The sequence below is a fragment of the Mixophyes fleayi genome, chromosome 4, assembly GCF_038048845.1.
Source record: "Mixophyes fleayi isolate aMixFle1 chromosome 4, aMixFle1.hap1, whole genome shotgun sequence".
Lineage (NCBI taxonomy): Eukaryota > Metazoa > Chordata > Amphibia > Anura > Limnodynastidae > Mixophyes > Mixophyes fleayi.
In genome coordinates, this window is record NC_134405.1 from 327,841,910 (window position 1) to 327,864,548 (window position 22,639).

At 41.9% G+C, this 22,639-nt stretch overlaps 1 protein-coding gene across 5 annotated transcripts in view; it reads left to right on the forward strand.

The window, feature by feature from the left end:
• FGD4 (FYVE, RhoGEF and PH domain containing 4) overlaps window positions 1-22,639 on the forward strand; it is a 114,052-nt gene that overhangs the window by 62,209 nt on the left and 29,204 nt on the right. For all 5 annotated transcript variants that reach the window (XM_075210320.1, XM_075210322.1, XM_075210323.1 and 2 more), the window contains exon 2: window positions 19,426-19,581. In XM_075210320.1, the coding sequence (XP_075066421.1) occupies window positions 19,426-19,581 (156 nt within the window). The remainder of the gene's footprint in view (window positions 1-19,425; window positions 19,582-22,639) is intronic.

The window sequence follows — 22,639 nt, forward strand, 5'->3', positions numbered from 1 at the left end:
TGCGCTGCCCGTGATCACATTTTAAATCTGTGCATCTAATTTATCCAGAGTCTTGTCTTAAACGCACTGAACCAGTCGTTGCTAAACTGGCAATATTGTGTTTGTGAGATTTTCATCTAGGGGTTTGGCTCGCTTTTTACTTAAATGTGACATCTGTTAGACTGATGCTGAAGGAAAACTTTTATGAAGTTGCAGGGTTTTCATCTATCGCGGTGATGCATTATATATATATATATATATATATATATATATATATATATATGTTAACCCGTGCATGATACTCATGCATTCTAGTCAAATCAAGCTACTTGAGTTGTTAAAAAGGTTCTTGTCATCTTCATCGCCACACGCCGCTAGGCTTTAATATATTAATGCTAAGAATTTAGTAGGTCAATGTAGTATATAACTCCGCCCAGCAAGTGGCGCTGCAGCTTGAGCACTCTGTCACCCGGTAGTTCTTTCCACACACACACACACGAACACACGCCGCTAGGCTTTTATATATTAGATATAGATATATATATATAGATAGATAGATATATATAGATATATATATATATATATATATATATATATATATATATATATATATATATATATATATATATATATATATATATATATATATATATATATATATTACAATTAGGGAAGCCAGAACGGCCAGGGTAGTGATAAAAGTTGCACCTTGAATAAATCATCCACTTCCTGTTAAAAAAAAAAAAGCTTTCTGCATATTTAATCTTGCACTAAATATAAAGGATTATTGTAAGATGGTTTTTTTTCTGAAAGGACCATTGCCCCTAAAGTACAAGTTTTCATTAAGAAATAATGATGTTTACTCCAATGACTGATGTGAGTTCTCTGCGGAATTAGTGGTGCTATATAAATATAGATGATGATAATTTACCAATATATATGTAAAATATTGAATACCTTGACAGACCTGGAAATGGAAATTTGTTGTTTGTTTCTTCTCCGTTTCGGATCCGCTCCTGTAAACGTTATGCTCTCTTCTCCATGTTAGTGTTACGCTGAGAGTTGTGATGTCACAATCACTTTATTGGGCATGCTCCATCGGTGTAAGATGTGGTCCGCGGGGGCAGTTGGAAGATACGATGATCCGACTGGTTTCCATCGGCTTTCTGTCGGGTTGGATCAGGAGCCCAAATTACACATACAAATGACATGATCCTGGTCTGGTTTGGTTTATCTAACACCAGCGTACATTACACAGCGCTGGCTGTCATCGTTCCTCTTTCATGTTTACTTTCCATTAGTGCTTCTACAGGGAGCAAAGGTCGCCCACTTTATTCCCGTGTCCGATTGTCTTCTGCGAGATCGAACTGTCAGATGCTGAAATATTAATGTGTTTTCTGTCCACAAATGTTTTTGTATAAGCTGCAAGACGATGAACAATTACTTATGTTGAAAATGTGTCTTGTGTAGCCAAAATATCTTCAGACGCTTCATTCAACAGCTGTTGTTTGGTAATGCCGTGCAAACCTTACACCATTTATCCCGTCGTATTTGTAATCGCCACCACTAGATGGCACTGTTCTGTTGCTTCATAACCGCACTCCTAAGTAGGGTAACAAAGTCACCCTACACAGGCCATCGTACACCCGAAAACTGGGACTGTGTGGCGCCACGGAGGGGGTGTGGGCGAGAGGACCATTCAAAATCATATGTTTTTGTAGTCAGAACAATCTTTATTTTGCACTTGTGTTTACCATTACTCTGATTTTCAGGCCAATCAAATCTGTGCTCTCAGTACTACTGCGCAGGCTAGTAAGCTGCTTCACGGTGGCTCATGACCCCAGTGCCTCACAGCACTGGGGTCATGAGTTCGATTCCCAACCGTGGACTTATCTGTGTGGAGTTTGTATGTTCTCCCCGTATTTGTGTGGGTTTACTCTGGGTGCTCCGGTTTCCTTCCACAATCCAAAAATATACAAGTAGGTTAATTGGCTGCTATCAAATTGACCCTAGTGTGTGTGTCTGTGTGTTAGGGATGTTGGCATGTTTGGCGGGTAATGGGACAACAGGTGTTTTTAATACCTGACTGGACAACTCCTGTGTCGAATGATACAATCTGCTTTTAATATCTAGATATATAAAGCGACAGGCAAATTTTCACCATGTGTGAGCCAGTAATTTCATGTGTATTGGATTTGTTAATGATGATCGGGCAATTCTTGCTTAACTATAAATGTTTTATTGTTTTAGCACTAAAAAAAAGAGGACTTTATTTAGTACTTGATGTACAACTGTGTGTTATGTATAATGCGTAATTCTGGGCACTAAGGAATACTGTGAAAATTGTGATTAAAAAATAATAATACCATAGTGCAAACAGGCATATGGGCTCCAACCTTTAACAACCAATCAGATTTCAGCTTTTAGAAGTGTATTGTATTGTCAGACTACTTACAGCTCATATTTGATTGGTTGCTGTGGATTTTGTACAGGATGAGGGTGGGAAAAAAATTGCATTTATATACAATGTCGCCACTTTGAAAATAGATGCTAAATATCCCTTTTATATGTTGGTATATTCACAAAACCAGTTTTAGCTTCAAAGATGGTATTTATAGTTCGTAAAAACATTTCTTGTAGCCCAGCTGTGCTGGAGATATGGAGCCCCCACAGTGACCAGCGGATACCAGCCAGAGCGGCCTGTGGGGCTCCGATTATTACTGAACTGAGAGAACAAAGATATTCAGATCTATAGAGCGGTACTTTAATATTCAGTCCTCCCAAACCAAAGATGAAATACAGAAATACTTATGAAGGGATGTGGAGCGCTGTCCGGCTGCACTTCACAGTATCGCTGAAGTTGGCAGTTTTGATTCACTTTTATGTCTTGTGTCCCTGTTTACTTGGCAGAATTAATGGGATTTCGGTATACTACAAATGTCTTATCGGTTGTCCAGATTTTATTTGTTGTTGCATTTTAAAGGTGGAAATTGGCAATTAAACGTCTTTTCTAGACTGTATTTCTTTTGCTAAGGTTGTCGGCATTAGAAAGACGATGGATGTTTATTTATGGGGAAATATTAACTCTGGCCTTAAAAAGATCTTCTAGATTAATTCCCCTTGTCCCAGCATAAAGGACAAGGGGTGCTTAATGCTCCTGCCTGTTGTACCAAAAAAAGTGTTTGGGGAAGGGACCCATACTAACACCATACCTCTCAATAATTTAAAAAGCAAAATCGGACCACAGTACATCCCTCCCATGATATTCTCAAACCACGTCCATATCCATCCAAATCACACCCATGAGGCCACACCCCATTCTGAGTCCGCTTAGGGGGACATCTCCAACAAAATAAGAACTTTTGGAAGATTTGCATACACACATTTTTTTAAATACTCTGTCTGTGTATTCTTTTAAATACTTTTTTTTATTTTAAAAAGTTAGATTGACTAAGACTCCCCCAAACCCTTGTTTAACATTTGTGATTTGCTGCCAGTGAAGTGGAGCCCCTGGTCTGGGTGCCTCTCTTTTATTTTATTTTTTCTTAATCCCCCTTCCTGATTTGGTCTGCGACAGAACAAGAAACCAAAGAAAGGATTTTTTTATACTCCAATAAAGTGATGAACAAGAATTATTGGGAGTCTTATTCACTTAAAGTTTATATTCCCCCCTCTGGTATAATGAGCCGGTGTTTAAGGGACCTTTTATCCAGTGTTCTGGGACCACTGTGGTAAAGTTTCTTCTCCAGGGGTACCCGTCCTACAAATGGTCCCAGCCCCTACTCTTCAGGGGGTGAGAAAGAGCCCCCGATGCTTTTCACTGCGGGGCAAGTAGCCTCAGGGTGGTGGGGGGTGAACTGATTTTTGCACCCCTACCCCCCGTAGACGCACTAGCATTGCAGTGACCAGCCTGGTGCTGGTCTTCACTATGGCAGGGGAACCCCACAATCCTGGTCTCCCTCTTATAGTGGTACCCAGCCCCGGGCTGTGTGGTACTGGGACTAGTTCAGGATTTGGGGAGGGGGCATTCTGCCCTCCTGGTAACTTGTAAGCACAGACAGAGAGGACTATGGGTGCAGGCGGTTGCTGGACCTGCCGCAGTGGGATATGACGGTAAAGCATCGTTGTTCCAGCGACAGACTATGGTCACTGCAGACCTGTAGACAGAGACCGGGTTACCTGATTATATTTTATTTATTCACTGTGTTTTAGAACCTGACAAATCAATTCAGCCCTATCCTGGAGCTGTGTGGGGTACGAAGAGCCCATGTTCGGGGGCCATTACCCCTGTGCTACTGGTATGAAAGGTTGGAGGGGTTTATATTTACCCCGCTGAATATTATATGCTTCCATATAATTGTTGACAACTGTATATAAACGACAACACGTATTTCAGATTTACTTCCAGTTGTGGGACCCAATACTTGTCTGAGGTGGAGATTCTGGCTGATGGTCCTAATATTTCAGCCAACTGAACTGAAATGAACTTTCGTTAAAGGCCAAGAACAAGGAGTAGATAATAGAGACAGCTGCTGGAGCCAACGCCTCGTCCTGTAGGAGATTTCTGCATTAATGGGGTCGGAAAGAATAATAACATCATAATGATCTGTCATCAACACAACCAAAATTGTTGACGTCAGCGGGATACATGGTGATGTGGTGTTTCAGGGTGTTGTTCAATGTTTTACTGTATAGGAAGAAATCTCACAATGATTAGAAAAGCAATGCAAATTAAGCCACGCCCCTTGATCAAACTAAATCATGCCCTGCCCATTCCTGTGCTGCCCCACCCATTTTCATCCAGGCTCCGCCTCTTTAAAGACTCAATTTAGCAAACTTAGAATTATTCTTACCCCTGATCCTCCCAAACCACGTCACACTAAGTGCATACACACAGGTGCTATAACACTTGCTGCGTGACCATAATGTGTTCATGTTTTAGCTACTTTGCAACTTTGGTCAAGAAAGTTAAATAAACGTAAACTTCTCTATGCTGGCCCTTGGACTCGTTTGCCCCTAGACACATGTCTAGTCTGTCCTTGGTGGTGAATACAGTCCTGTGCCCTATTGTCTTGGTGCATGTGAAAAAAACAAACGGAATTATAATTAACGAATTCCCCAAAAAATACACACTATAATTCAGAAACCCTAATTAATATGACTGTGATGGAAGCTAGAGGTTATCAGTGTGTGGCTTTATTCCTGTTATTATAGTAGTAGTAGTAGTAGTAGTAGTAATGATTACAGTTTAATTGTACGTAATGCAGTGAAGTCATGTCTGCATTTTTGAGAAGTCTTTAATGTTCCCACCTGCCTGTCTCTGGAACACATGGACAATGTTATATGTGATAATATTAAGAATTATAAAGAATTCATAATTATTAAGAATTAATATTATATTATAGAATTGCTCTCATGGCTGTTCGATTCCCTGCCAGACTTGTCCACTATTCTGAACCACGGTTCCATAGTTTTGCCCCCACTGATCACAAGAACACAGAATGGTGCTAATGTGACGGACAGTGTTCATCAAGTTATTCTAGTTGTTTGTGTGACCATTGTAGTACGATAAGTGGGACTTTTTTGTCCTTTATTACTCATCGTCTGAAAGGTCAGTTCTGTAACTAGAAGCCCCTGCCTGCCTTGTTTAGTTAGTTAGATACGCTGCATCTGAGAGTGTATCCGGGCAGTGCAATGCTGTATTGTGATTCTGAGCATCAGTGTGTGCAGGTGACTCTTTCTAAATGTCACCTTGTCACATGACGTGTGACGAGAGGCAAATCACAAAAATCACATGGCTGAAAAACTTAAAGCAACAAGCCTACGTAGATTTTTGTTCTTTAAATAGCAAGTTAAGTACTTTGTAAGCATACATGTGATAGTCATGTTCTATCTTCCTACAAATCATTTCATAATATCTTTGGCAATTAACGGCTAACAGACAGTCACACACAGGCACTCATGTGATGGCAAAGGGCTGGGGGAGATAATGTCACAGTGTAGAGAGAGCTCAGAGGGGCAGTCCAAAACCTCTCTGCTCACTACATCATGTGCAATGTGACTGTGGTTGCCATGGTGGTCCAGAAACATAAATCAGTAATGGCAAAAAATGACTGCATGTTATGTAATGGCAGTGGGGAGAGAAGGAGGGTGTCACAGTGCTGACAGAGCTCACAGGGGCGTTCCAAAGCTTCTCTGCTCACTATGTGCAATGTGACTGTGGTTGCCATGGTAGTCCATGATCAAAAATCATTAACAGCAGCTGGAAGAAAAAACAAAACAAGGGGAATGGTAAATGGCAACATTCTTCTTATACCTGCCACAGTAATGGTATTGCTGCATTACAGGGGAATCTACATCACTAGAGCAAAAAAATGAATAGGTGCTGTATAGAATGTGCAGTACAGTGTATAGCAGCTTTTTGTTATATTAACTATAAATATATGGATGATTAAACCACAGAAGCTCAAATTTCAGTTATATTTCATATATACAAAATGTATAAGTTTATTATACACAAGTGATGTTGTATATAAACTCATGTAGAAAAAAGTCCTAATGTCATTGTGTGAGTTTTGATGTCCTCACTCCAGTGTATTAAATTCACTTGTGTATTATAAGGAATTATACACTCTCTACTTTGAACTATTACATAGTTTAGAACTCACCAGCCTTGTGTTTTTTTTATGGTCAAATAACCATATTATATTATACATATTCGTTTTATTTGCAGTAGGGACTGTATCATCCTATATATTATACAGTGTTTGGTGTTACCTTGACATTCCATGTTGAAAAGTAAAGATTAACTACAATTAAACATAGCTGAAGTCTCTTTCCATATCTTTAGGGTAGTGGCCTTAAGGGTTATGATACAGAACAAAAAGGTGAAATTTCAGTCAGTTAAGCTGCTGTGATATCACCGGCTGTGTCCCTGTGCATAAGTCCCCCAACCCAAGCAGTATATTTGTGAGTGAGTTGCACAGCACAGGCTACTGGCTGAGATAGAGAAGCACTTCCCTGCTAACATTGCATCTTGTGTTGTGGTCGATAACACCCAGAGGTATATTTACTGAACTGTGGGTTTCAAAAACTTGGCGTTGCCTATAGCAACCAGTCAGATTCTAGCTGTCATTTTGTAGAATGTACAAAATAACTGTTAACTAGAATCTGATTGGTTGCTATGGGGAACATCTCCACTTTTTCAAACCCGCAGTTTAGTAAATATACCCCCCATTCTGGGGATCATAAACGTGTTACTAACCCCAGTGGAGTCATCAGGGAGTCACATTGCTTTTCATTCAGTAGTCAAATTCTCTCAAAGTTCCATCTAGTGGCAGAATAGCGTATTGCAGGGAATTTTAATATGCTTTGGAAGTTCATGTATCGCCTTGTGCTTCCTTAAAGTGGAAGAAAACCCAAAATTTCTTAAAAACAAAAAAAAGTTTGGCCAATAAACCGGTCTCACATTTAACTACAGTTGCTTTTAAACATGAAGGTCATGAACTTAGTTGGAACGAATGGACAAAAAAATCATTTTAATAGTATGAATACAAGTTATATGGCAACATACATGTTAATATAAACATGTGCGTACTAAAATAAAACTAATACAAATGAAAACTCTGACTCAGTTAAGTATAGATTAGATTTTCTACAATGTGTGTTCTTTAATGAAACCTAATCCTGTGGGAGCAGCATCGTTTGCAGAATGCAGAGTTTTTTTTTTCTTTCAAAATAAATAATTCTAAGATATTTGCTTACTGGTATTAAATGCTGCATTCCCACGCTTTATTTTTTTTTTATTTTTTTTTTTTAAAGTTAGGGAACATTTTTAAAGCCAAATTTAGTTTTGAATAAATATAGTAAAGTACGAGATATTGTTTGGGGAAATAAACTACTCAAAATAAAAAGATGCTTTGTATATAAATTATTGCTGCAAACTTCGGTATATTTTGTGAGGCAGGATGTGTTAGGTTTGTTTTCTCTTTGGCCCATGGCATTAGTCTATAGTTTTAGAGGCTAACTCGTTTAGTATTATATGCCCCTGAGGCCCCGTTTGAACACCGTGGCACATTTATCGCACTCCCTCTTTTCTCTACTTCTCTTCCGCTATCGGTCGCCCCGTTGGCACCTGCAGTTATCAGTCGGTGATCGACCCAACAGGGAATATGGGGAGAGGCATGGTGAAGGTCAAGAGGTGAAGAGAGGACCTCGTCTTTACTGCCCCTAGAATGCTGCCATCCGAGACAACGTTCTCACCTCGTCCCGTTATTTTTTCTAGAGCAACTATTCTTTTGAATAAAGAGCGCCAATAAAGATCTATAGTGGTGTAAATAAATTTGTCCAAGACAATCAACGACGATCGGTTACCGTAAAAACATACGGGAGTACTCCCCCCTATTTGCGGTACAGTCCTTGGAAGAAAGAGAAGCATTCGCCGCTGACGTCCATCAGTCCTCACCTTACCAGAATTCAGTGTTGCAAAGCAGGTGACGGCGTTTCCTCATAATCCACGTAATCATCATCATTAACATTTACTTATATAGCGCCAACAGATTCAGTAGCGTAGGCTGCCAAGGATGACACATAATGCGTGTTATTCCTGGCAGCCTCTTTTCTTTAGTCCTTAGCACTTAATCTTGGCAACATATCTTAGCACATTTGTATGTATGTTTTCTTTAACCACGCCTTATATATTAAATAGAATTTGTTATGAGATAGTAATTACATTTTAATCTAATAGATGGGCAAATCCTAACCTGTTGGGCCTAGAATGGAATCTCTGTTGGATATCGTCTCAGAAGAACATACTGTATAAACTTGTATTGCTGCGCTTTGAGATCTCGCAAACAAACAGACCTCGTTTGCTGGCGGCAGTTTGGAGGCGCTCCTGTATTTTTACAATATGAGTTATAATATAGATTGAAGCTGGCATGGCCCGATGTCTGGGTATGGTGAAGTGGTGAGGGGGTAGCATTGGTATACCACTGTGGCATAGAAGCATTGTCTGGGACAACTAGCTGAAAATTTTTAAAATGTGTTATTAGTACCCGAGAATAGCAGTCAGCTGGGGATTTATGTTGGCAAAACATTTTGTTCGGGCAGGGGGCACATTTGTGTATCTCTAAATGTGTATGTAGCCTTTAGTGTGTTCTAATTTTGTATGCCTGCCAATGTTTAATGCTGAACCTGACATAGTCTAGGGTGTGTGAAGCGTATGCTGCACCTGATTGGCTGTTTTTCCTGTCCAATCAGGTGACACTTTCAGTGCAGCCTGGTTGAATCTTGCTGCCGGCCGCATAGTCCGTGTTCTCTCTCATTGCCAATCTGGTCCTGACAGAAAGAATGCAACGTCCAGTATGAAATTAATTACAAATAGATTAATTGCTTTTAACAACTTTGGTTGAAAAAAGGAACTTAAATTATGGTTCTGTTCCCAGTTTCTATTAGATGCTGTGCACGGTATACCTATATTTATCTGCCAAATTATTTGTACAAAGTGAAAAAGGAAATTCTCTATGAAAGAGGATCTGTGAGGTCCTCTGTACAGGGCTTATTCAGATTGAGGTGTTCAGTTCCACAGCAGAAGGTGATACAAGGAAGGAATCATTATAAAACTTGCATTGTGATTGGAGCACACATTTAAAACATACTTGCCAAGTCTCCCGAAATATCCGGGAGACTCCCGCATTTTGCGAGAGTCTCCCGGGCGAGTGTGGCAATCCCCCGCATCTGGATAATTCTGCCCACTTCCTAGTGAAGTGGGCAGAATTAAGTCCCAAACGCTGCGATTCCCGGTGAATCGCGACGTTTGGCCCCTCCCCATGCTGTCAAATGACGCATTTTGCGTAATCACGTCATGGGGGCGGGTCCAAAATGACGCCATTTGGAGCCCCGCCCCCCGTTACGCCCACCTCCTCTGCAGGCTCCCGGATTTCACCAACAGAAAGTTGGTAAGTATGATTTAAAATACAATTTTCCATAGCCATCATAATGTAGTCCTATAGATTACAAATATTAAGTGATATTTGGGAACAATGGTCCTTATGGAATATTTGATGTCCCCCCATAGCAACAATCAGATTCTAGGGGGTACATTTATCAAGCTGAGAGTTTTCCGGCGGGTTTGAAAAGTGGAGATGTTGCCTATAGCAACCAATCAGATTCTAGCTGTCATTTTGTAGAATGTACTAAATAAATGATAGCTAGAATCTGATTGGTTTTCAGACCCATCAGAAAACTCTCAGCTTGATACATTTACCCCTAAAAGTCATATTTTTTTTTTTGTACTTTTTTTGTAGAAAACTAAATCCAACCTTAGTGGTTTCAAGCTGCAGCGCATGTCACAAATCTCTGCCTAAATAATAGCAAAATCCGTTTTAAGTTTTTCCAATGGAATGATTTGCGGTGCTTGGTTAGATTTAATTTTTACAACACTGTTTAATGTGGGGAAATACAGGACTAAGGAAGATACAGGGATACTGCCGAAAGAAGACTACATAAAAGGAAGGAGACTAATTCTGATACTACCTCTTTTCTTATCTAAACACTTTCACAACAGGAATATTCTTATTTATTTATTTATTTTTTAAACTCTTTATCACAAGAGGAAACTGCATGAAAAAATACAAACGGCAAATAAAACAGAGGATTATAAGTCAACAAGATGTCTCCTGTTATTTTAATTTTACTACCCGGGGAGGAGGGGGGGAGAGAAAGATCAGGAATGGGGGGGTGGGGAGGGAAAGGCACATCTATATCGCCATAACTATTGCTAATGAGAATATAAGCAACATGTCCAAGGATTAATGACCTATGTAATTAAAAAACAAACGTCAACACATACGGGCCTCTTACTCGCGGTGCACGGCACCCAGCCTGGAATATCCGGAGGCGGCCCAGAATCTATGGGCCATTAACGGGTAGGCAGCTACGGCTTTCATGTAGATACCACGGGGCCCAAACCTTGTCAAAGTTGTATGATTTATCGTGTAGGTAGCATGTAGTACCCTCTATGCTTGCGATATGCCAGATGTAGTTCCATAGAGCCTGCATGTTTAGCTGTTAGAGATTTGGCAGCAGCCAGTATGTGAGAGATCAGCTTGTTGGATGGGGCGGTCTCATCAGGGATTGGGCCAGAGAGAAGGAACGACCAGGGATCCTTGGTGACCTGTTGTTCAGATACGGAGTTAATAAGTGCAACAGCTCGGAGTAGCGGTGGGAAACATTATAGATAACCTACCTGGGGTATAGTACCACCTATAGTACAGTGTGTATGCAGTTTCTTTAATAGGTGTGGATATTGAGCTCTTGGCAATCCCCTCTTTGACCTCCTCCCAACAAGACTCATCCGGGGGGGTCCCAGATCTCTCTCCCATTCCCGTTCGTGCCAACATGAATATTTTTAACATTGCAGACGTATAGGGTAAGACATTATTTGACATTCATGTATATTAAAGGCTTTGTAATATTTTATACCTGGAATAACTGAAGTGTTTATAGAATGGTCACATTCCTTTTCCCACTCGGCTTCAGAGGGATGGTGCTTCCCTGTCTGAGCCAGCAGAGTGTGATTTGCAGACTTGCTCTGCAGAATTTGGAACTGTAGGTCAAATTGTAGTGGGTCTCAGTGTAGATAGAGCGCTCCTATCACCTAGACACAGTAAGTGCTGCCATTGGGTGGGGTACGGCTCGCCGATGTTGGTCACACCGACACAGAGGACACCTACAATAAAGGAACGATGTAGAATGACAGACTTACCTGAAAAACAACTCTGCAGATCTCCGATGCCAGCAGAAGGATGACCGCACCTCCTTCCGACTGTTCAGGACTCCGGCAGCACTGTGTGATGTCAGTGCGTCCTTCATGCCTTTATGAATGGTGGTATGGTAATGATGACAGGAAGTCTGTCATTCTACCTGTCGTCTTTTCCTTACATCGTTCTTTTATAGTAGGTGTCCTCTGTGTCTGTGTTATCGTAATCATGAAGCGATTACCACCGCTGCCATTTTGAGGGACAACAGCCAGTGATGTCACTGTGACATCATCAATATACGTTCAGCCTACAGAATGGCTGCCACCACTGTGTGTAGGGAGGCGCAGGACTGCACTTTAAGCCTGATCGAAACACTTTCTGTTGGTTATTTTTATTCCCACTGGTAATTACACATAAACGTGAAGAATTATTACTTACCATGATTATGGTTATTAAAATACAACAAGATGAGTGAAATTTTCAATTGTTCTGTGAAATATTTGCTGCATTCTGCATTTGGCTGCAAATTTTGCGTGTGCTGCTGGAGCAGTTTTTGGTTTGTGTACCTCATGGAACCCCTTCATATCGTTGTTATTCCACGGGAGCGCCCCCTATCGTGTTTATTCCACGGGAGCGCCCCCTATCGTGTTTATTCCACGGGAGCGCCCCCCTATCGTGTTTATTCCACGGGAGCGCCCCCTATCGTGTTTATTCCACGGGAGCGCCCCCTATCGTGTTTATCCCACGGGAGCGCCCCCTATCGTTTTTATCCCACGGGAACGCCCCCTATCGTGTTTATCCCACGGGAGCGCCCCCTATCGTGTTTATCCCGCGGGAACGCCCCCTATCGTTTCTGAACCCCCGTATAGGTTATTTTGTTCATCCCAGACTTCTCACTATTATACCCCAACTACACCACGGTGTGGAATTAATTGGCACAGATATTGCCCCAGATCTATTTCTATATTAGAAATTTAGTGGACTGTGAACTAACAATACAGAGCGGAACTCTGTTTACCGGGACTTTATCGTTGTACCTCTGTGAAACGGCCTGTTCCACCCCAAAACATGATTTGCACAAAACGGGGCCATGGTTTATCTTCTAAGTGCAAGAGAATTTTCTCTGGCGCCAGCCTCTGCATTGCTCTCTGGCAGTCTTTTAAGATCACAAGAATGAGCGGGTCAGCATAGTGGCTCAATGGTTAGCACTTCTGTCTCACAGCACTGGGGTCATGAGTTCAATTCCCGACCATGACCTTATCTGTGTGGAGTTTGTATGTTCTTCCCGTGTTTACGTGGGTTTCCTCCGGGTGCTCTGGTTTCCTCCCACAATCCAAAAACATACTGGTAGGTTAATTGTCTGCTATCAAATTGACTTTAGTCTGTGTATGTTAGGGGATTTAAACTGTAAGCCCCAATGGAGCAGGGACTGATGTGAGCGAGTTCTCTGTACAGCGCTGCGGAATTAGTGATGCTATATAAATAGCTGCTGCTGATGATACAAATAGATCTTCACACGAAACCTTTATGCAAACGTCCAGTAAACCACGAGAAGTTTGTTTTTAATACAGGGTTATAAATAGCAACAATTAGGCAGCAGAAAACCAAAAAGCAAATTTTGTATAGCCAAAAATGAAGAGGTGGCTTGTTTGAAAAGGGGATGTTATACATACATACATACATACATACATACATACATACATACATAGCTCTATAAGTATAATGTACACTGATTTGAGTAAGGGTCACATTTTGTAAATTACAGTAGATTACAATTGTAAATTTTGTAGATTGAACTTTTATTACAGCTGGGGCTAGAATTTTGTCCAAAACAAACAAACAAAATGATGAAGCATATTTTTATTCTTAATGAAGGATTACCTTTGTCCTGCGTCTCATATGAACCCTTGTTTGAACATATAACCCCCCCCCCCCCTCCTCCTCCCCGGTGCATCCCACCTGCACCGAAAAATTTCAACAGAGCAGGTATCTGCCGGGGTATGGAAGAGTGGTACATGCACCAGCTTCTGGAATGGGAGCCCTGGAGACCCCATCAATGGCCCTGGGCGTGGTCCCTGTTCAATGTGGGTGTGTCTGGATACCCTCGGGGGCGGGACTAAGCAGATTGGTGCCTGGTCAGGTTTTTTTTTACAAATAATGTTTTTCTTCCCCTGAAATTTCGACAGGTACATAGCTAGTCTGACTGTTAGGACCCGGCCTTGGTGGACATTGCCTGCCGGATACTAGACAGTTATGACTTGTATGATAATTATATTATGTAAACTACTTATTCTGCACTCAGCTGTCATTTAGGCTTGTAAAACAGTTGGTCACCTATTGTAATAGTTTGGAGGACATCAAACAGCTGAGGTGCATGAGTGCTGCGCTCAGAGGAGAATAGCGCAGTTCCTAGAGGTGAACAGGGAGCTTTATGACCCCGCCCCTCCGCTGTGTGACAGCTGACACCGTAAGACATTGGAATCCTGAGGACTCCATGCTTGTGTGCCAGGATTCTATGGCTCCAAAATTAAAGTAGGAGAGGGATTGGGGGTCCAGAGGGCGGCCGAGCAGGGGCATCCGTTATTGCCATTGTATTATAGTTACCATATCCCCCTAAAAGTCATAAATCTGACCATAGCCACCGATCGTATATAGCACAACGTACAGGATATTTATATTTACACATCTGCAGAGTGATCACACCAGGAAGTGGACTTGGTGTCACATGAACCCTGGTGGTAAGACGCCTCCATAGACATCTTCCTCTTTCAGATCATTTCCAGTATATCTGCTCTTGTAATAAGTATATTACGCGTGTGATAAGACTCCGGCGGCTGCTTCCTCATTTAAAGACGTTTAGTTTTGTTCTGTTTTACTTGGAGACAAGCTCAATGTTCACATCTCTAAGGATGTTCAGTGTATGCCACATGCATGGTCAAATCTGGTCTAACGGCCTGGGTGTCCAACCTCACTAGACATCCCCCCCCCCCCTCGTGTATCCCAGCCCCCCATACCTGTACATTTCAGCTCTCGGCGCTAAAAGTCTGGGTTGATATCTTGTAGAGCTGTGGACGGCTCTCTGTATTCAGTTACTGGGTGGGGGGCATATAATTAATTAGGGAGACATCCTTGCTTCCACTCCCGTAATGTCTGGGAGGCTTCAGAATTTCGTGGAATCTTCCTGGAATCCTGGAAGAGATTCCGGGATGACGCGATTTGCGATGTTAAGCGGCAATGCCTAGGAGACAGTTTGTTCATACATGTTGTTTTATCTCGTTTATATTGCAGTAATGTTTCATCCATTTAATATCCGCTGGCGTTTGCTCCGCAGAAGGGATTATTTTATTTTCTTTGGCAGGTAGGGGTCCTGTTTTATTGGCGAAAAAAATATGACTGCGAAATATCATCACTCTTTCATGTTATCAGATGCCTGTGGCTCTTTATGCAAATGAGTTTTCCACTCATGTTGTGCTGAATATAGGCGACAACAGATGATGATTATATCACCGTAAAATTCCTTATAAAGAGGACTTATTTCTTTTCAATATAGACTTTTATAGCATTTTTTTTTCCAATATAGAACCCTTGTCTATCGCTGGATTCATGCGCGTGGCGGGTGCAACCTTTTTTTATTGCTTTATTAAAACGTTTCCTGATTCCTCCTGCTATTTAGAAGGGGGGTAATTCCTCTAACTGAAAGTGTAAAAATATATTCTCTCCACGATCACTAATGGCACCAGCTCCTCCTGGAAAACCATTATACCATATAGAGTAAGTGCACAGGGTACAAGTCAATGTATAATTCAGAGGATACTGCTTCGGATCTGAGGGGGGTTTAACTGTTCCTCTGTGGATACTAATGGAGCCCAGGGAGACCCTCATTCACTATGTAAAATACAGCACAAAATATTCTGCGAATCTCATGGGGGCTGGGAAATGGGAGATGTAGGGAAATGGACACAGGGGACCTGCTTATGTAGAAGCGAGGCCGCCATCGTACGCCTCTCTCTGCCCAAACAGCTCTCATCTTAAACATGCAGTCCATGTCCATGACATTAGCATGTGAGTAAGTCTAGTAATGAATTTATTAGCAACATTCTAAATACCCTCAAATTACATAATACACAATAAGCCGCTGCCTCTTTAGTCTTTTTATATAAAGCCTGTTTCAGCCTCAAATACAAGTGGATCCACCATAAAAACAAACCGTGTAACATTCTGAAAGGTGTGTCTAATAGTTCCTATACGCTGTATATTTCCACGTGTCCTGGATCTTCTCTGCACAGCGCTCAGATTCCAAAAACAGGGGCAGAACCCATATTTTTGTTTATTTTTTTTTTATAAAAATGTATTTTAGAATTTTTCTTTAGCCTGTGGAAAATCTGGGGAGTCTCCTATTTTGCCAGCTGTCATAAATCAGCCTTTTTTTTTATAATACACAGTCTTTTTGTAGTTAGTATCGGTATAAAATTGTGCGTTTTGACACCAAGCGCGCCAATATGCTAGCAGTGGCTTTTGCTACCGGCCATGTGACCTTTGCTGTTAGTGGACGCGCTGAGTTTCCCTGATCTTCCCAGTGGTCACTGTGATTTGGGGGGGGGGTGTTATGATCGGTAGTGTAGTCTATTTTTTCAGGTCTGGCGTTAGGGGCTGGCATTGGGCGTAGTTTATAAATGTAAAATTTAATGAGCAAATAAATTAAAAATATATATAAGTTCTGTGTAAATAAAAATGTGTGTGTGAGTATGTGGTTGTGTGTTTATTTCATTTTATTGGGCCTCATTCAGCGTAGAACCAGGGGCGGACCTATTGCCTGATTCATTAAGGATCTTAACTTAAGAAATTTCTTATTTCAGTCTCCTGGACAAAACCATGTTACAATGCAAGGGGTGCAAATTAGTATTCTGTTTTGCACATACGTTAAGTACTGACTGTTTTTTCATGTAGCTCACAAATATCAACTTTAAATTTCAGTGTACAAATAAGCTATCAAGTATTTGTGTGCTACATGAAAAAACAGCCAGTATTTAACTAGTTTAGGGTCTAGTTTAGGGGAGCGATTTAGCATAATCTTGTATATTTATGTCTTCATAATAGTAAGTCTACATTTTATATATTTCGTAATTCAGCATTATTTTGTCATTATATACCGATATAATGTACCCAACCCCTGCAAACACCTCAGTTATCCTATCTGTTACCCCCAGTAGTTACCATCACAATGCGCTTCTCAGTATTTCCTGCACTATCATCATCCGTTATTTATATAGTGCCACTAATTCCGCAGCACTGTACAGAGAACTCATTCACATCAGTCCCTGCCCCATTGGAGCTTACAGTCTAAATCCCCTAACATACACACACACACACACAGACAGACACACAGAGAGAGAATATGGTCAATTTTGATAGCAGCCAATTAACCTACCAGTATGTTTTTGGAGTGTGGGAGGAAACCGGAGCACCCGGAGGAAACCCACGCAAACACGGGGAGAACATACAAACGCCACACAGATAAGGCCATGGTCGGGAATCGAACTCATGACCAGAAGTGCTGTGAGGCAGAAGTGCTAACCACTAGGCCACTGTGCACATTATTACTTTGTATATACAACTTCTGAGCACATATTTCAAATGTCCTTTGTCTGTGAATTGAACAGGATTGTAAATGTCCATCAAAGTCCTGTGATATCTCTCAGTCTGTGAACTAAAGTGTCATTTATGGTGTCTCAATGCACATTGTATCTCATTAGGTAGATGATTTATCTGAAGGTATCTCTGCCATATCCAGATGCTGGCTCAGATGATACATTTTCCTTAAAGTTCAATCTTTCTTGAGTTTGTGTACATTCCAGCAGTGAGGTGTTAAACCGCCAACGCACCCGAAAAATAGAATTTATGGCCCATTTTTTGCGGGACTGTAAAATGATGTAGGCAGAAAATTATTATGTTATTTCATGTGTTAGACCTTGATAAAAAAAATAAACATTCTTGTGGATGTCAAGAAGTCATAATTTCTACAGCTTGTTCCCCCCGCGTTACCGTCATCCTCCGTCTGTGTCAGCATCTGAGTGATACTGAGATTCTGCCTGTGGCCAGGGTCCTGCTCCCAAATGTGAGATCTGTGGCTAGGGGTTTGTGTGGTCTGAGGGGTTTCCCCTGCTTAGGGTTACACTGACTTCTCCCATAACACGGTCTAGGATATGAGTGGCGAGTGTATCTGGCAACCGGATCTTCTGTTCCATGCAGCCATATTAACCATGCTCAGTATCACTTCTCTCTCTTGTTCTGTGTACAGGGTGTAAATCTCAGTATCAGTTCTTATTCTCTGTAGTGCAACTGCATAGTATCCAGTCTGTTGTTCTGTTTGCTGGATTTAATCTGTTCTTACTCTATTTGTATGCACATTGAAAAATACCGTACCGACCAAGTCCCCATTCTGGTAGGACTGTCCCAGTTCTAAGACCCTGAAACGGGCCTAGACCTATGGGAGTGGTTTGGGGAGATACGAGTTTGTATGTTCTCCCCGTGTTTGCGTGGGTTTCTTCCTAGTGCTCCGGTTTCCTCCCACACTCCAAAAACATACTGGTAGGTTAACTGGCTGCTAACACATTGACCCTAGTCTGTCTCTGTGTGTGTGTCTCTGTGTGTGTGTGTGTCTCTGTGTGTGTGTGTGTCTCTGTGTGTGTGTGTCTCTGTGTGTGTGTGTCTCTGTGTGTGTGTGTCTCTGTGTGTGTGTGTGTGTGTGTGTGTGTGTCTCTGTGTGTGTGTCTGTGTGTGTGTGTCTGTGTGTGTGTGTCTCTGTGTGTGTGTGTCTCTGTGTGTGTGTGTGTGTGTCTCTCTGTGTGTGTGTGTGTGTGTCTCTCTGTGTGTGTGTGTCTCTGTGTGTGTGTGTGTCTCTGTGTGTGTGTGTGTCTCTGTGTGTGTGTGTGTCTCTGTGTGTGTGTGTGTCTCTGTGTGTGTGTGTGTCTCTGTGTGTGTGTGTGTCTCTGTGTGTGTGTGTCTCTGTGTGTGTGTCTCTGTCTCTGTCTGTCTCTGTCTCTGTCTGTGTGTCTCTGTCTCTGTCTGTCTCTGTCTCTGTGTGTCTGTCTCTGTCTCTGTCTGTGTGTCTGTCTCTGTCTCTGTCTGTGTGTCTGTCTCTGTCTCTGTCTGTGTGTCTGTCTCTGTCTCTGTCTGTGTGTCTGTCTCTGTCTCTGTCTGTGTGTCTGTCTCTGTCTCTGTCTGTGTGTCTGTCTCTGTCTCTGTCTGTGTGTCTGTCTCTGTCTGTGTGTGTGTGTGTGTGTGTGTGTATGTATTAGGGAATTTAGACTGTAAGCTCCAATGGGGGCAGGGACTGATGTGAATGAGTTCTCTGTACAGCGCTGTGGAATTAGTGGCGCTATATAAATGGTAATAATAATATGAGGTGGACAAGGACAATCCTACTATAGGTGCATGGAGTAAAGCTGTTATGGGGCCTTCTCTGTCCTGTCAAAGCCCCATGTGTATGTGAGTTTTTCAGCATTGGGCGGTACACGGGGGCCCGTCCCAAATTTTTGCTATTGGGCCCAAAACTGTCTAGTTACCCTGAGGTTGGGGTTTAATTGTTGCAGGTATACAATGCCGATTCTCATGTTCTGTATGTTGGGCTGGACGTCCAGCATCTGTTAGAGAATTATCAGCTAATCCGAGTCCTCTCTTCTTACAGGCGGCAGCGTCAACTGTCCTCAAATCCTTCCAATCTGGAAACCGATCTCCGTTGGCGCAGAGCTACGACTGAGGCAGGAGAGGCTCTGCGGGCAGAATAATGACGCTCAGGCGATAAACACCAGGCAGAACAACCAGCGGAGCCCGAAGCCCTCCGGTAAGGACGGATGCCACATAGCCCATCTCTGTTTGTTGTTTCAAGGTGTTTTTTTTGCCTAGTTGATAAAATAAGCATTAATGTGCTCAACCATTAAGTTTTATAGCTATTAGATCTACGTAATGTTCCTATACCTCAAACCTCATAGTTCCTTTCTATGACCCCAATAATGTCATTTATTAAAGCGGCTTTTCATCTTCAAATCACTTTCATTTAAAAGACCATGATGCTCTCTATCGACAACGGTTACTGATGCCAAGAGCATCGGAACCGTGTGATATAACAGAGCAACAAAGATAAATAGCTGTGACCAATAATATAAAGACATGCTTGAAAAGCACAGAGGGACGCCAGAAAGAAAAGCCAATGGGCCTGATTCATTAAAGAGCTTAACTGGTGGTTTGAGTTGTTTTTTTTTTTTTTGCATAATTCTCCTTAGAGCACAAAGGACACTTACTACAGCCTAAGATTTCAGAGAGGGAATAGGGAGGGGGCATATGCCCATAGTCACTGTACAGTAAGGTCCACGTGCCAGCGCACGCAGCCCAGTCTGATTCCAGATCTGAGCATCTCTCGGATACTTGTTTTTCAGCCGTATCTCTTTCTCCAGCCATGGTCTAGTCTAAGTGCTGATTACTAATGATGACGTCTGAGTACGCGCGCTATTACATGTGCGGCGTGGAGATTTGCGTCATTTTGGCCCCGCTTAGCAATGACACGAAATTCCCATGGGGGGTGGGACCAAGATGAAGCGATTCATTGCAACATCATGGAGGCTTCCATCCTGCTGACCTCAGTAGTAAGTGGTCAGGATGCAGGAAAATGGCCTGGTCTCCTGGCAGTCTGGGAGACCTGCGTAGAATTCGGGAGTCTCCCGGCCAATCCGGATGAGCGGACAAGTATTGTATTACTGTTCCATCAGCGGTGACCAGGCCCCCCACCCCTCCTCCTTCTTCACCTCCCACCCAATTTTAAAAAAAAAATATATATATATATATATATATATATATATATATATATATATATCTCAACATCACAAGCTCTGTGATACCTTGTGCACCAGATTAGCGATACAAGCTGACGCTTTGACGCCATAGTTATACCCCTTACTACCAACCACCGGGGAGGCAGGTGACCCTTTTATCAACGTGTTTGAGCTGAAACATAGTGGAGCCGCTCAACTCAATATAAATCCTTTGCTGCGTTACATTGTATCCCAAATTAATAGTCCTGTTCTCACTGCGGGCTCCCATCTGCTCTGTTGTGTTAATGGAGCAGAGACAGATTTATGATAAGTAGCAGCCTGGGACAGATGGGATCAATGAAACTCCTTTATCAAAGGCAAAGAAAATGTGTGATAAAAATGTCAGCGGGTCCTTGATTGTCTTACCCAGCGTATCATAGAGGATGCAGCAAGACCTGCTGTGTAATGAGTAATGATATTCAATATTGTGCATTCTGGATATTTGTTCTACAGTTGCGGATACAACAACAGAGACTTAAATGAGACCTTTCATCAAACTCCAAATACAGAAACGCACTGTTGTGTCAAAGGTACTAAGCATTACAGTAGATTAATGCTCCTACCTTTTGTCTGTATGTGTATATAATATATATATATTTAATGTTCCTATTACAGAATAAACCTCATATTTAGAGCTGCAGGGGAGATCATTAGAGCCTCCTCTTGCCATTAAGTATTTTCCCCAAGGAAAGGTCGTTCCCCCACTCCAGTCAAGTTCACCTATTTGGTATCTCTGTACAAGATGATAAAACTAAGGGATAAATGTCAGAATTGCACAAACTGCTTAAAAGTAAGTCATTGGGCTAGATTTACGAAGCTGCGGGTTTGAAAAAGTGTAGATGTTGCCTATAGCAACCAATCAGATTCTAGCTTTCATTTATTTAGTACCTTCTACAAAATGACAGCTAGAATCTGATTGGTTGCTATAGGCAACATCCCCACTTTTCCAAACCCGCAGCTTAGTAAATCTAGCCCATTGAGTTGACAATGGTTTCCCCTAGTCTTGCCTGTTTCTCTCTATATATTGTCCATAATATTAAACCATTTTGAATCCAGTTTGCCATCGGACCTTATCTCCCAGAAATAGGTTACGTGGGTCAGCAAATAGAAAGTTCTTCAAGTAGAAAGTGGCAAAAATGTAAAAATTGGTCTGGTCATTAAGGCGTAAGCCTCGTGCAGCTGAAGAATGTATATTGTTCTTCATTGACTGATCAAGTATTTATTGGTCTGAGTTACATACAGAATATAGAGAAGTTCCGGAACACAGAGGCCGTTGAGCAGCGCAACTGTTGATGTTACGCCTAGATGGCGCTAAAGCGGTAAGATTGCAGCGTTTGCGGAGAAGCATAATTTTGCACCCATTTGTAGGAGTTGTTGGTTGAGATGGGATACAGAACCTCAGTGGAACTGAGTACCCAGCAGTAGCTATACAGAATTATGTGTAATAGTCTGTAATAGAATTATCATGACCTAATGGCATAAAGTTGTCCAGCGATAATACTTGAATTAAGGATTTCTCAGACCTCTTTCTACTGCACATAAAGAACCACATACACGGTGCACTGATTTGAAACCATGTAGAATTCCCGTATGATTCCCCTTTAACACAAGCTTGTAAAACGCGTCGTCACAGACAGAAACGATCTTGTGACCTGATTACACATGCAGTCGTTCTCACCCTGTGTCTGCCACACCTTAGTAGAACAATCACAAGCCAGGAGGGTATAGGAAGGACGTGTCTGACCTATGGTGGATCAGCAATAGCCCAGTCCAACGTACGTCCCAAAGGAGCAATAGCCACATAAGCAGCAATAAATGTGGACACCGGATACATCCTTTATCCGTCCACCCCAGGCGTGTGTGTCTTTGCCCCCTTATTCCTGCTGTTTGGGAGGATCGTTTTTATTTCGTTATCTTTCTAGGTTGAGGGTAACTATTGTGTGTGATGATTAATGTGAGAGCCAGCGCGTCGCAGGAATCCAAATCAGACACAGAATGTACAAAAGTAACAAGAACACAAAACCTTTCAAAGAA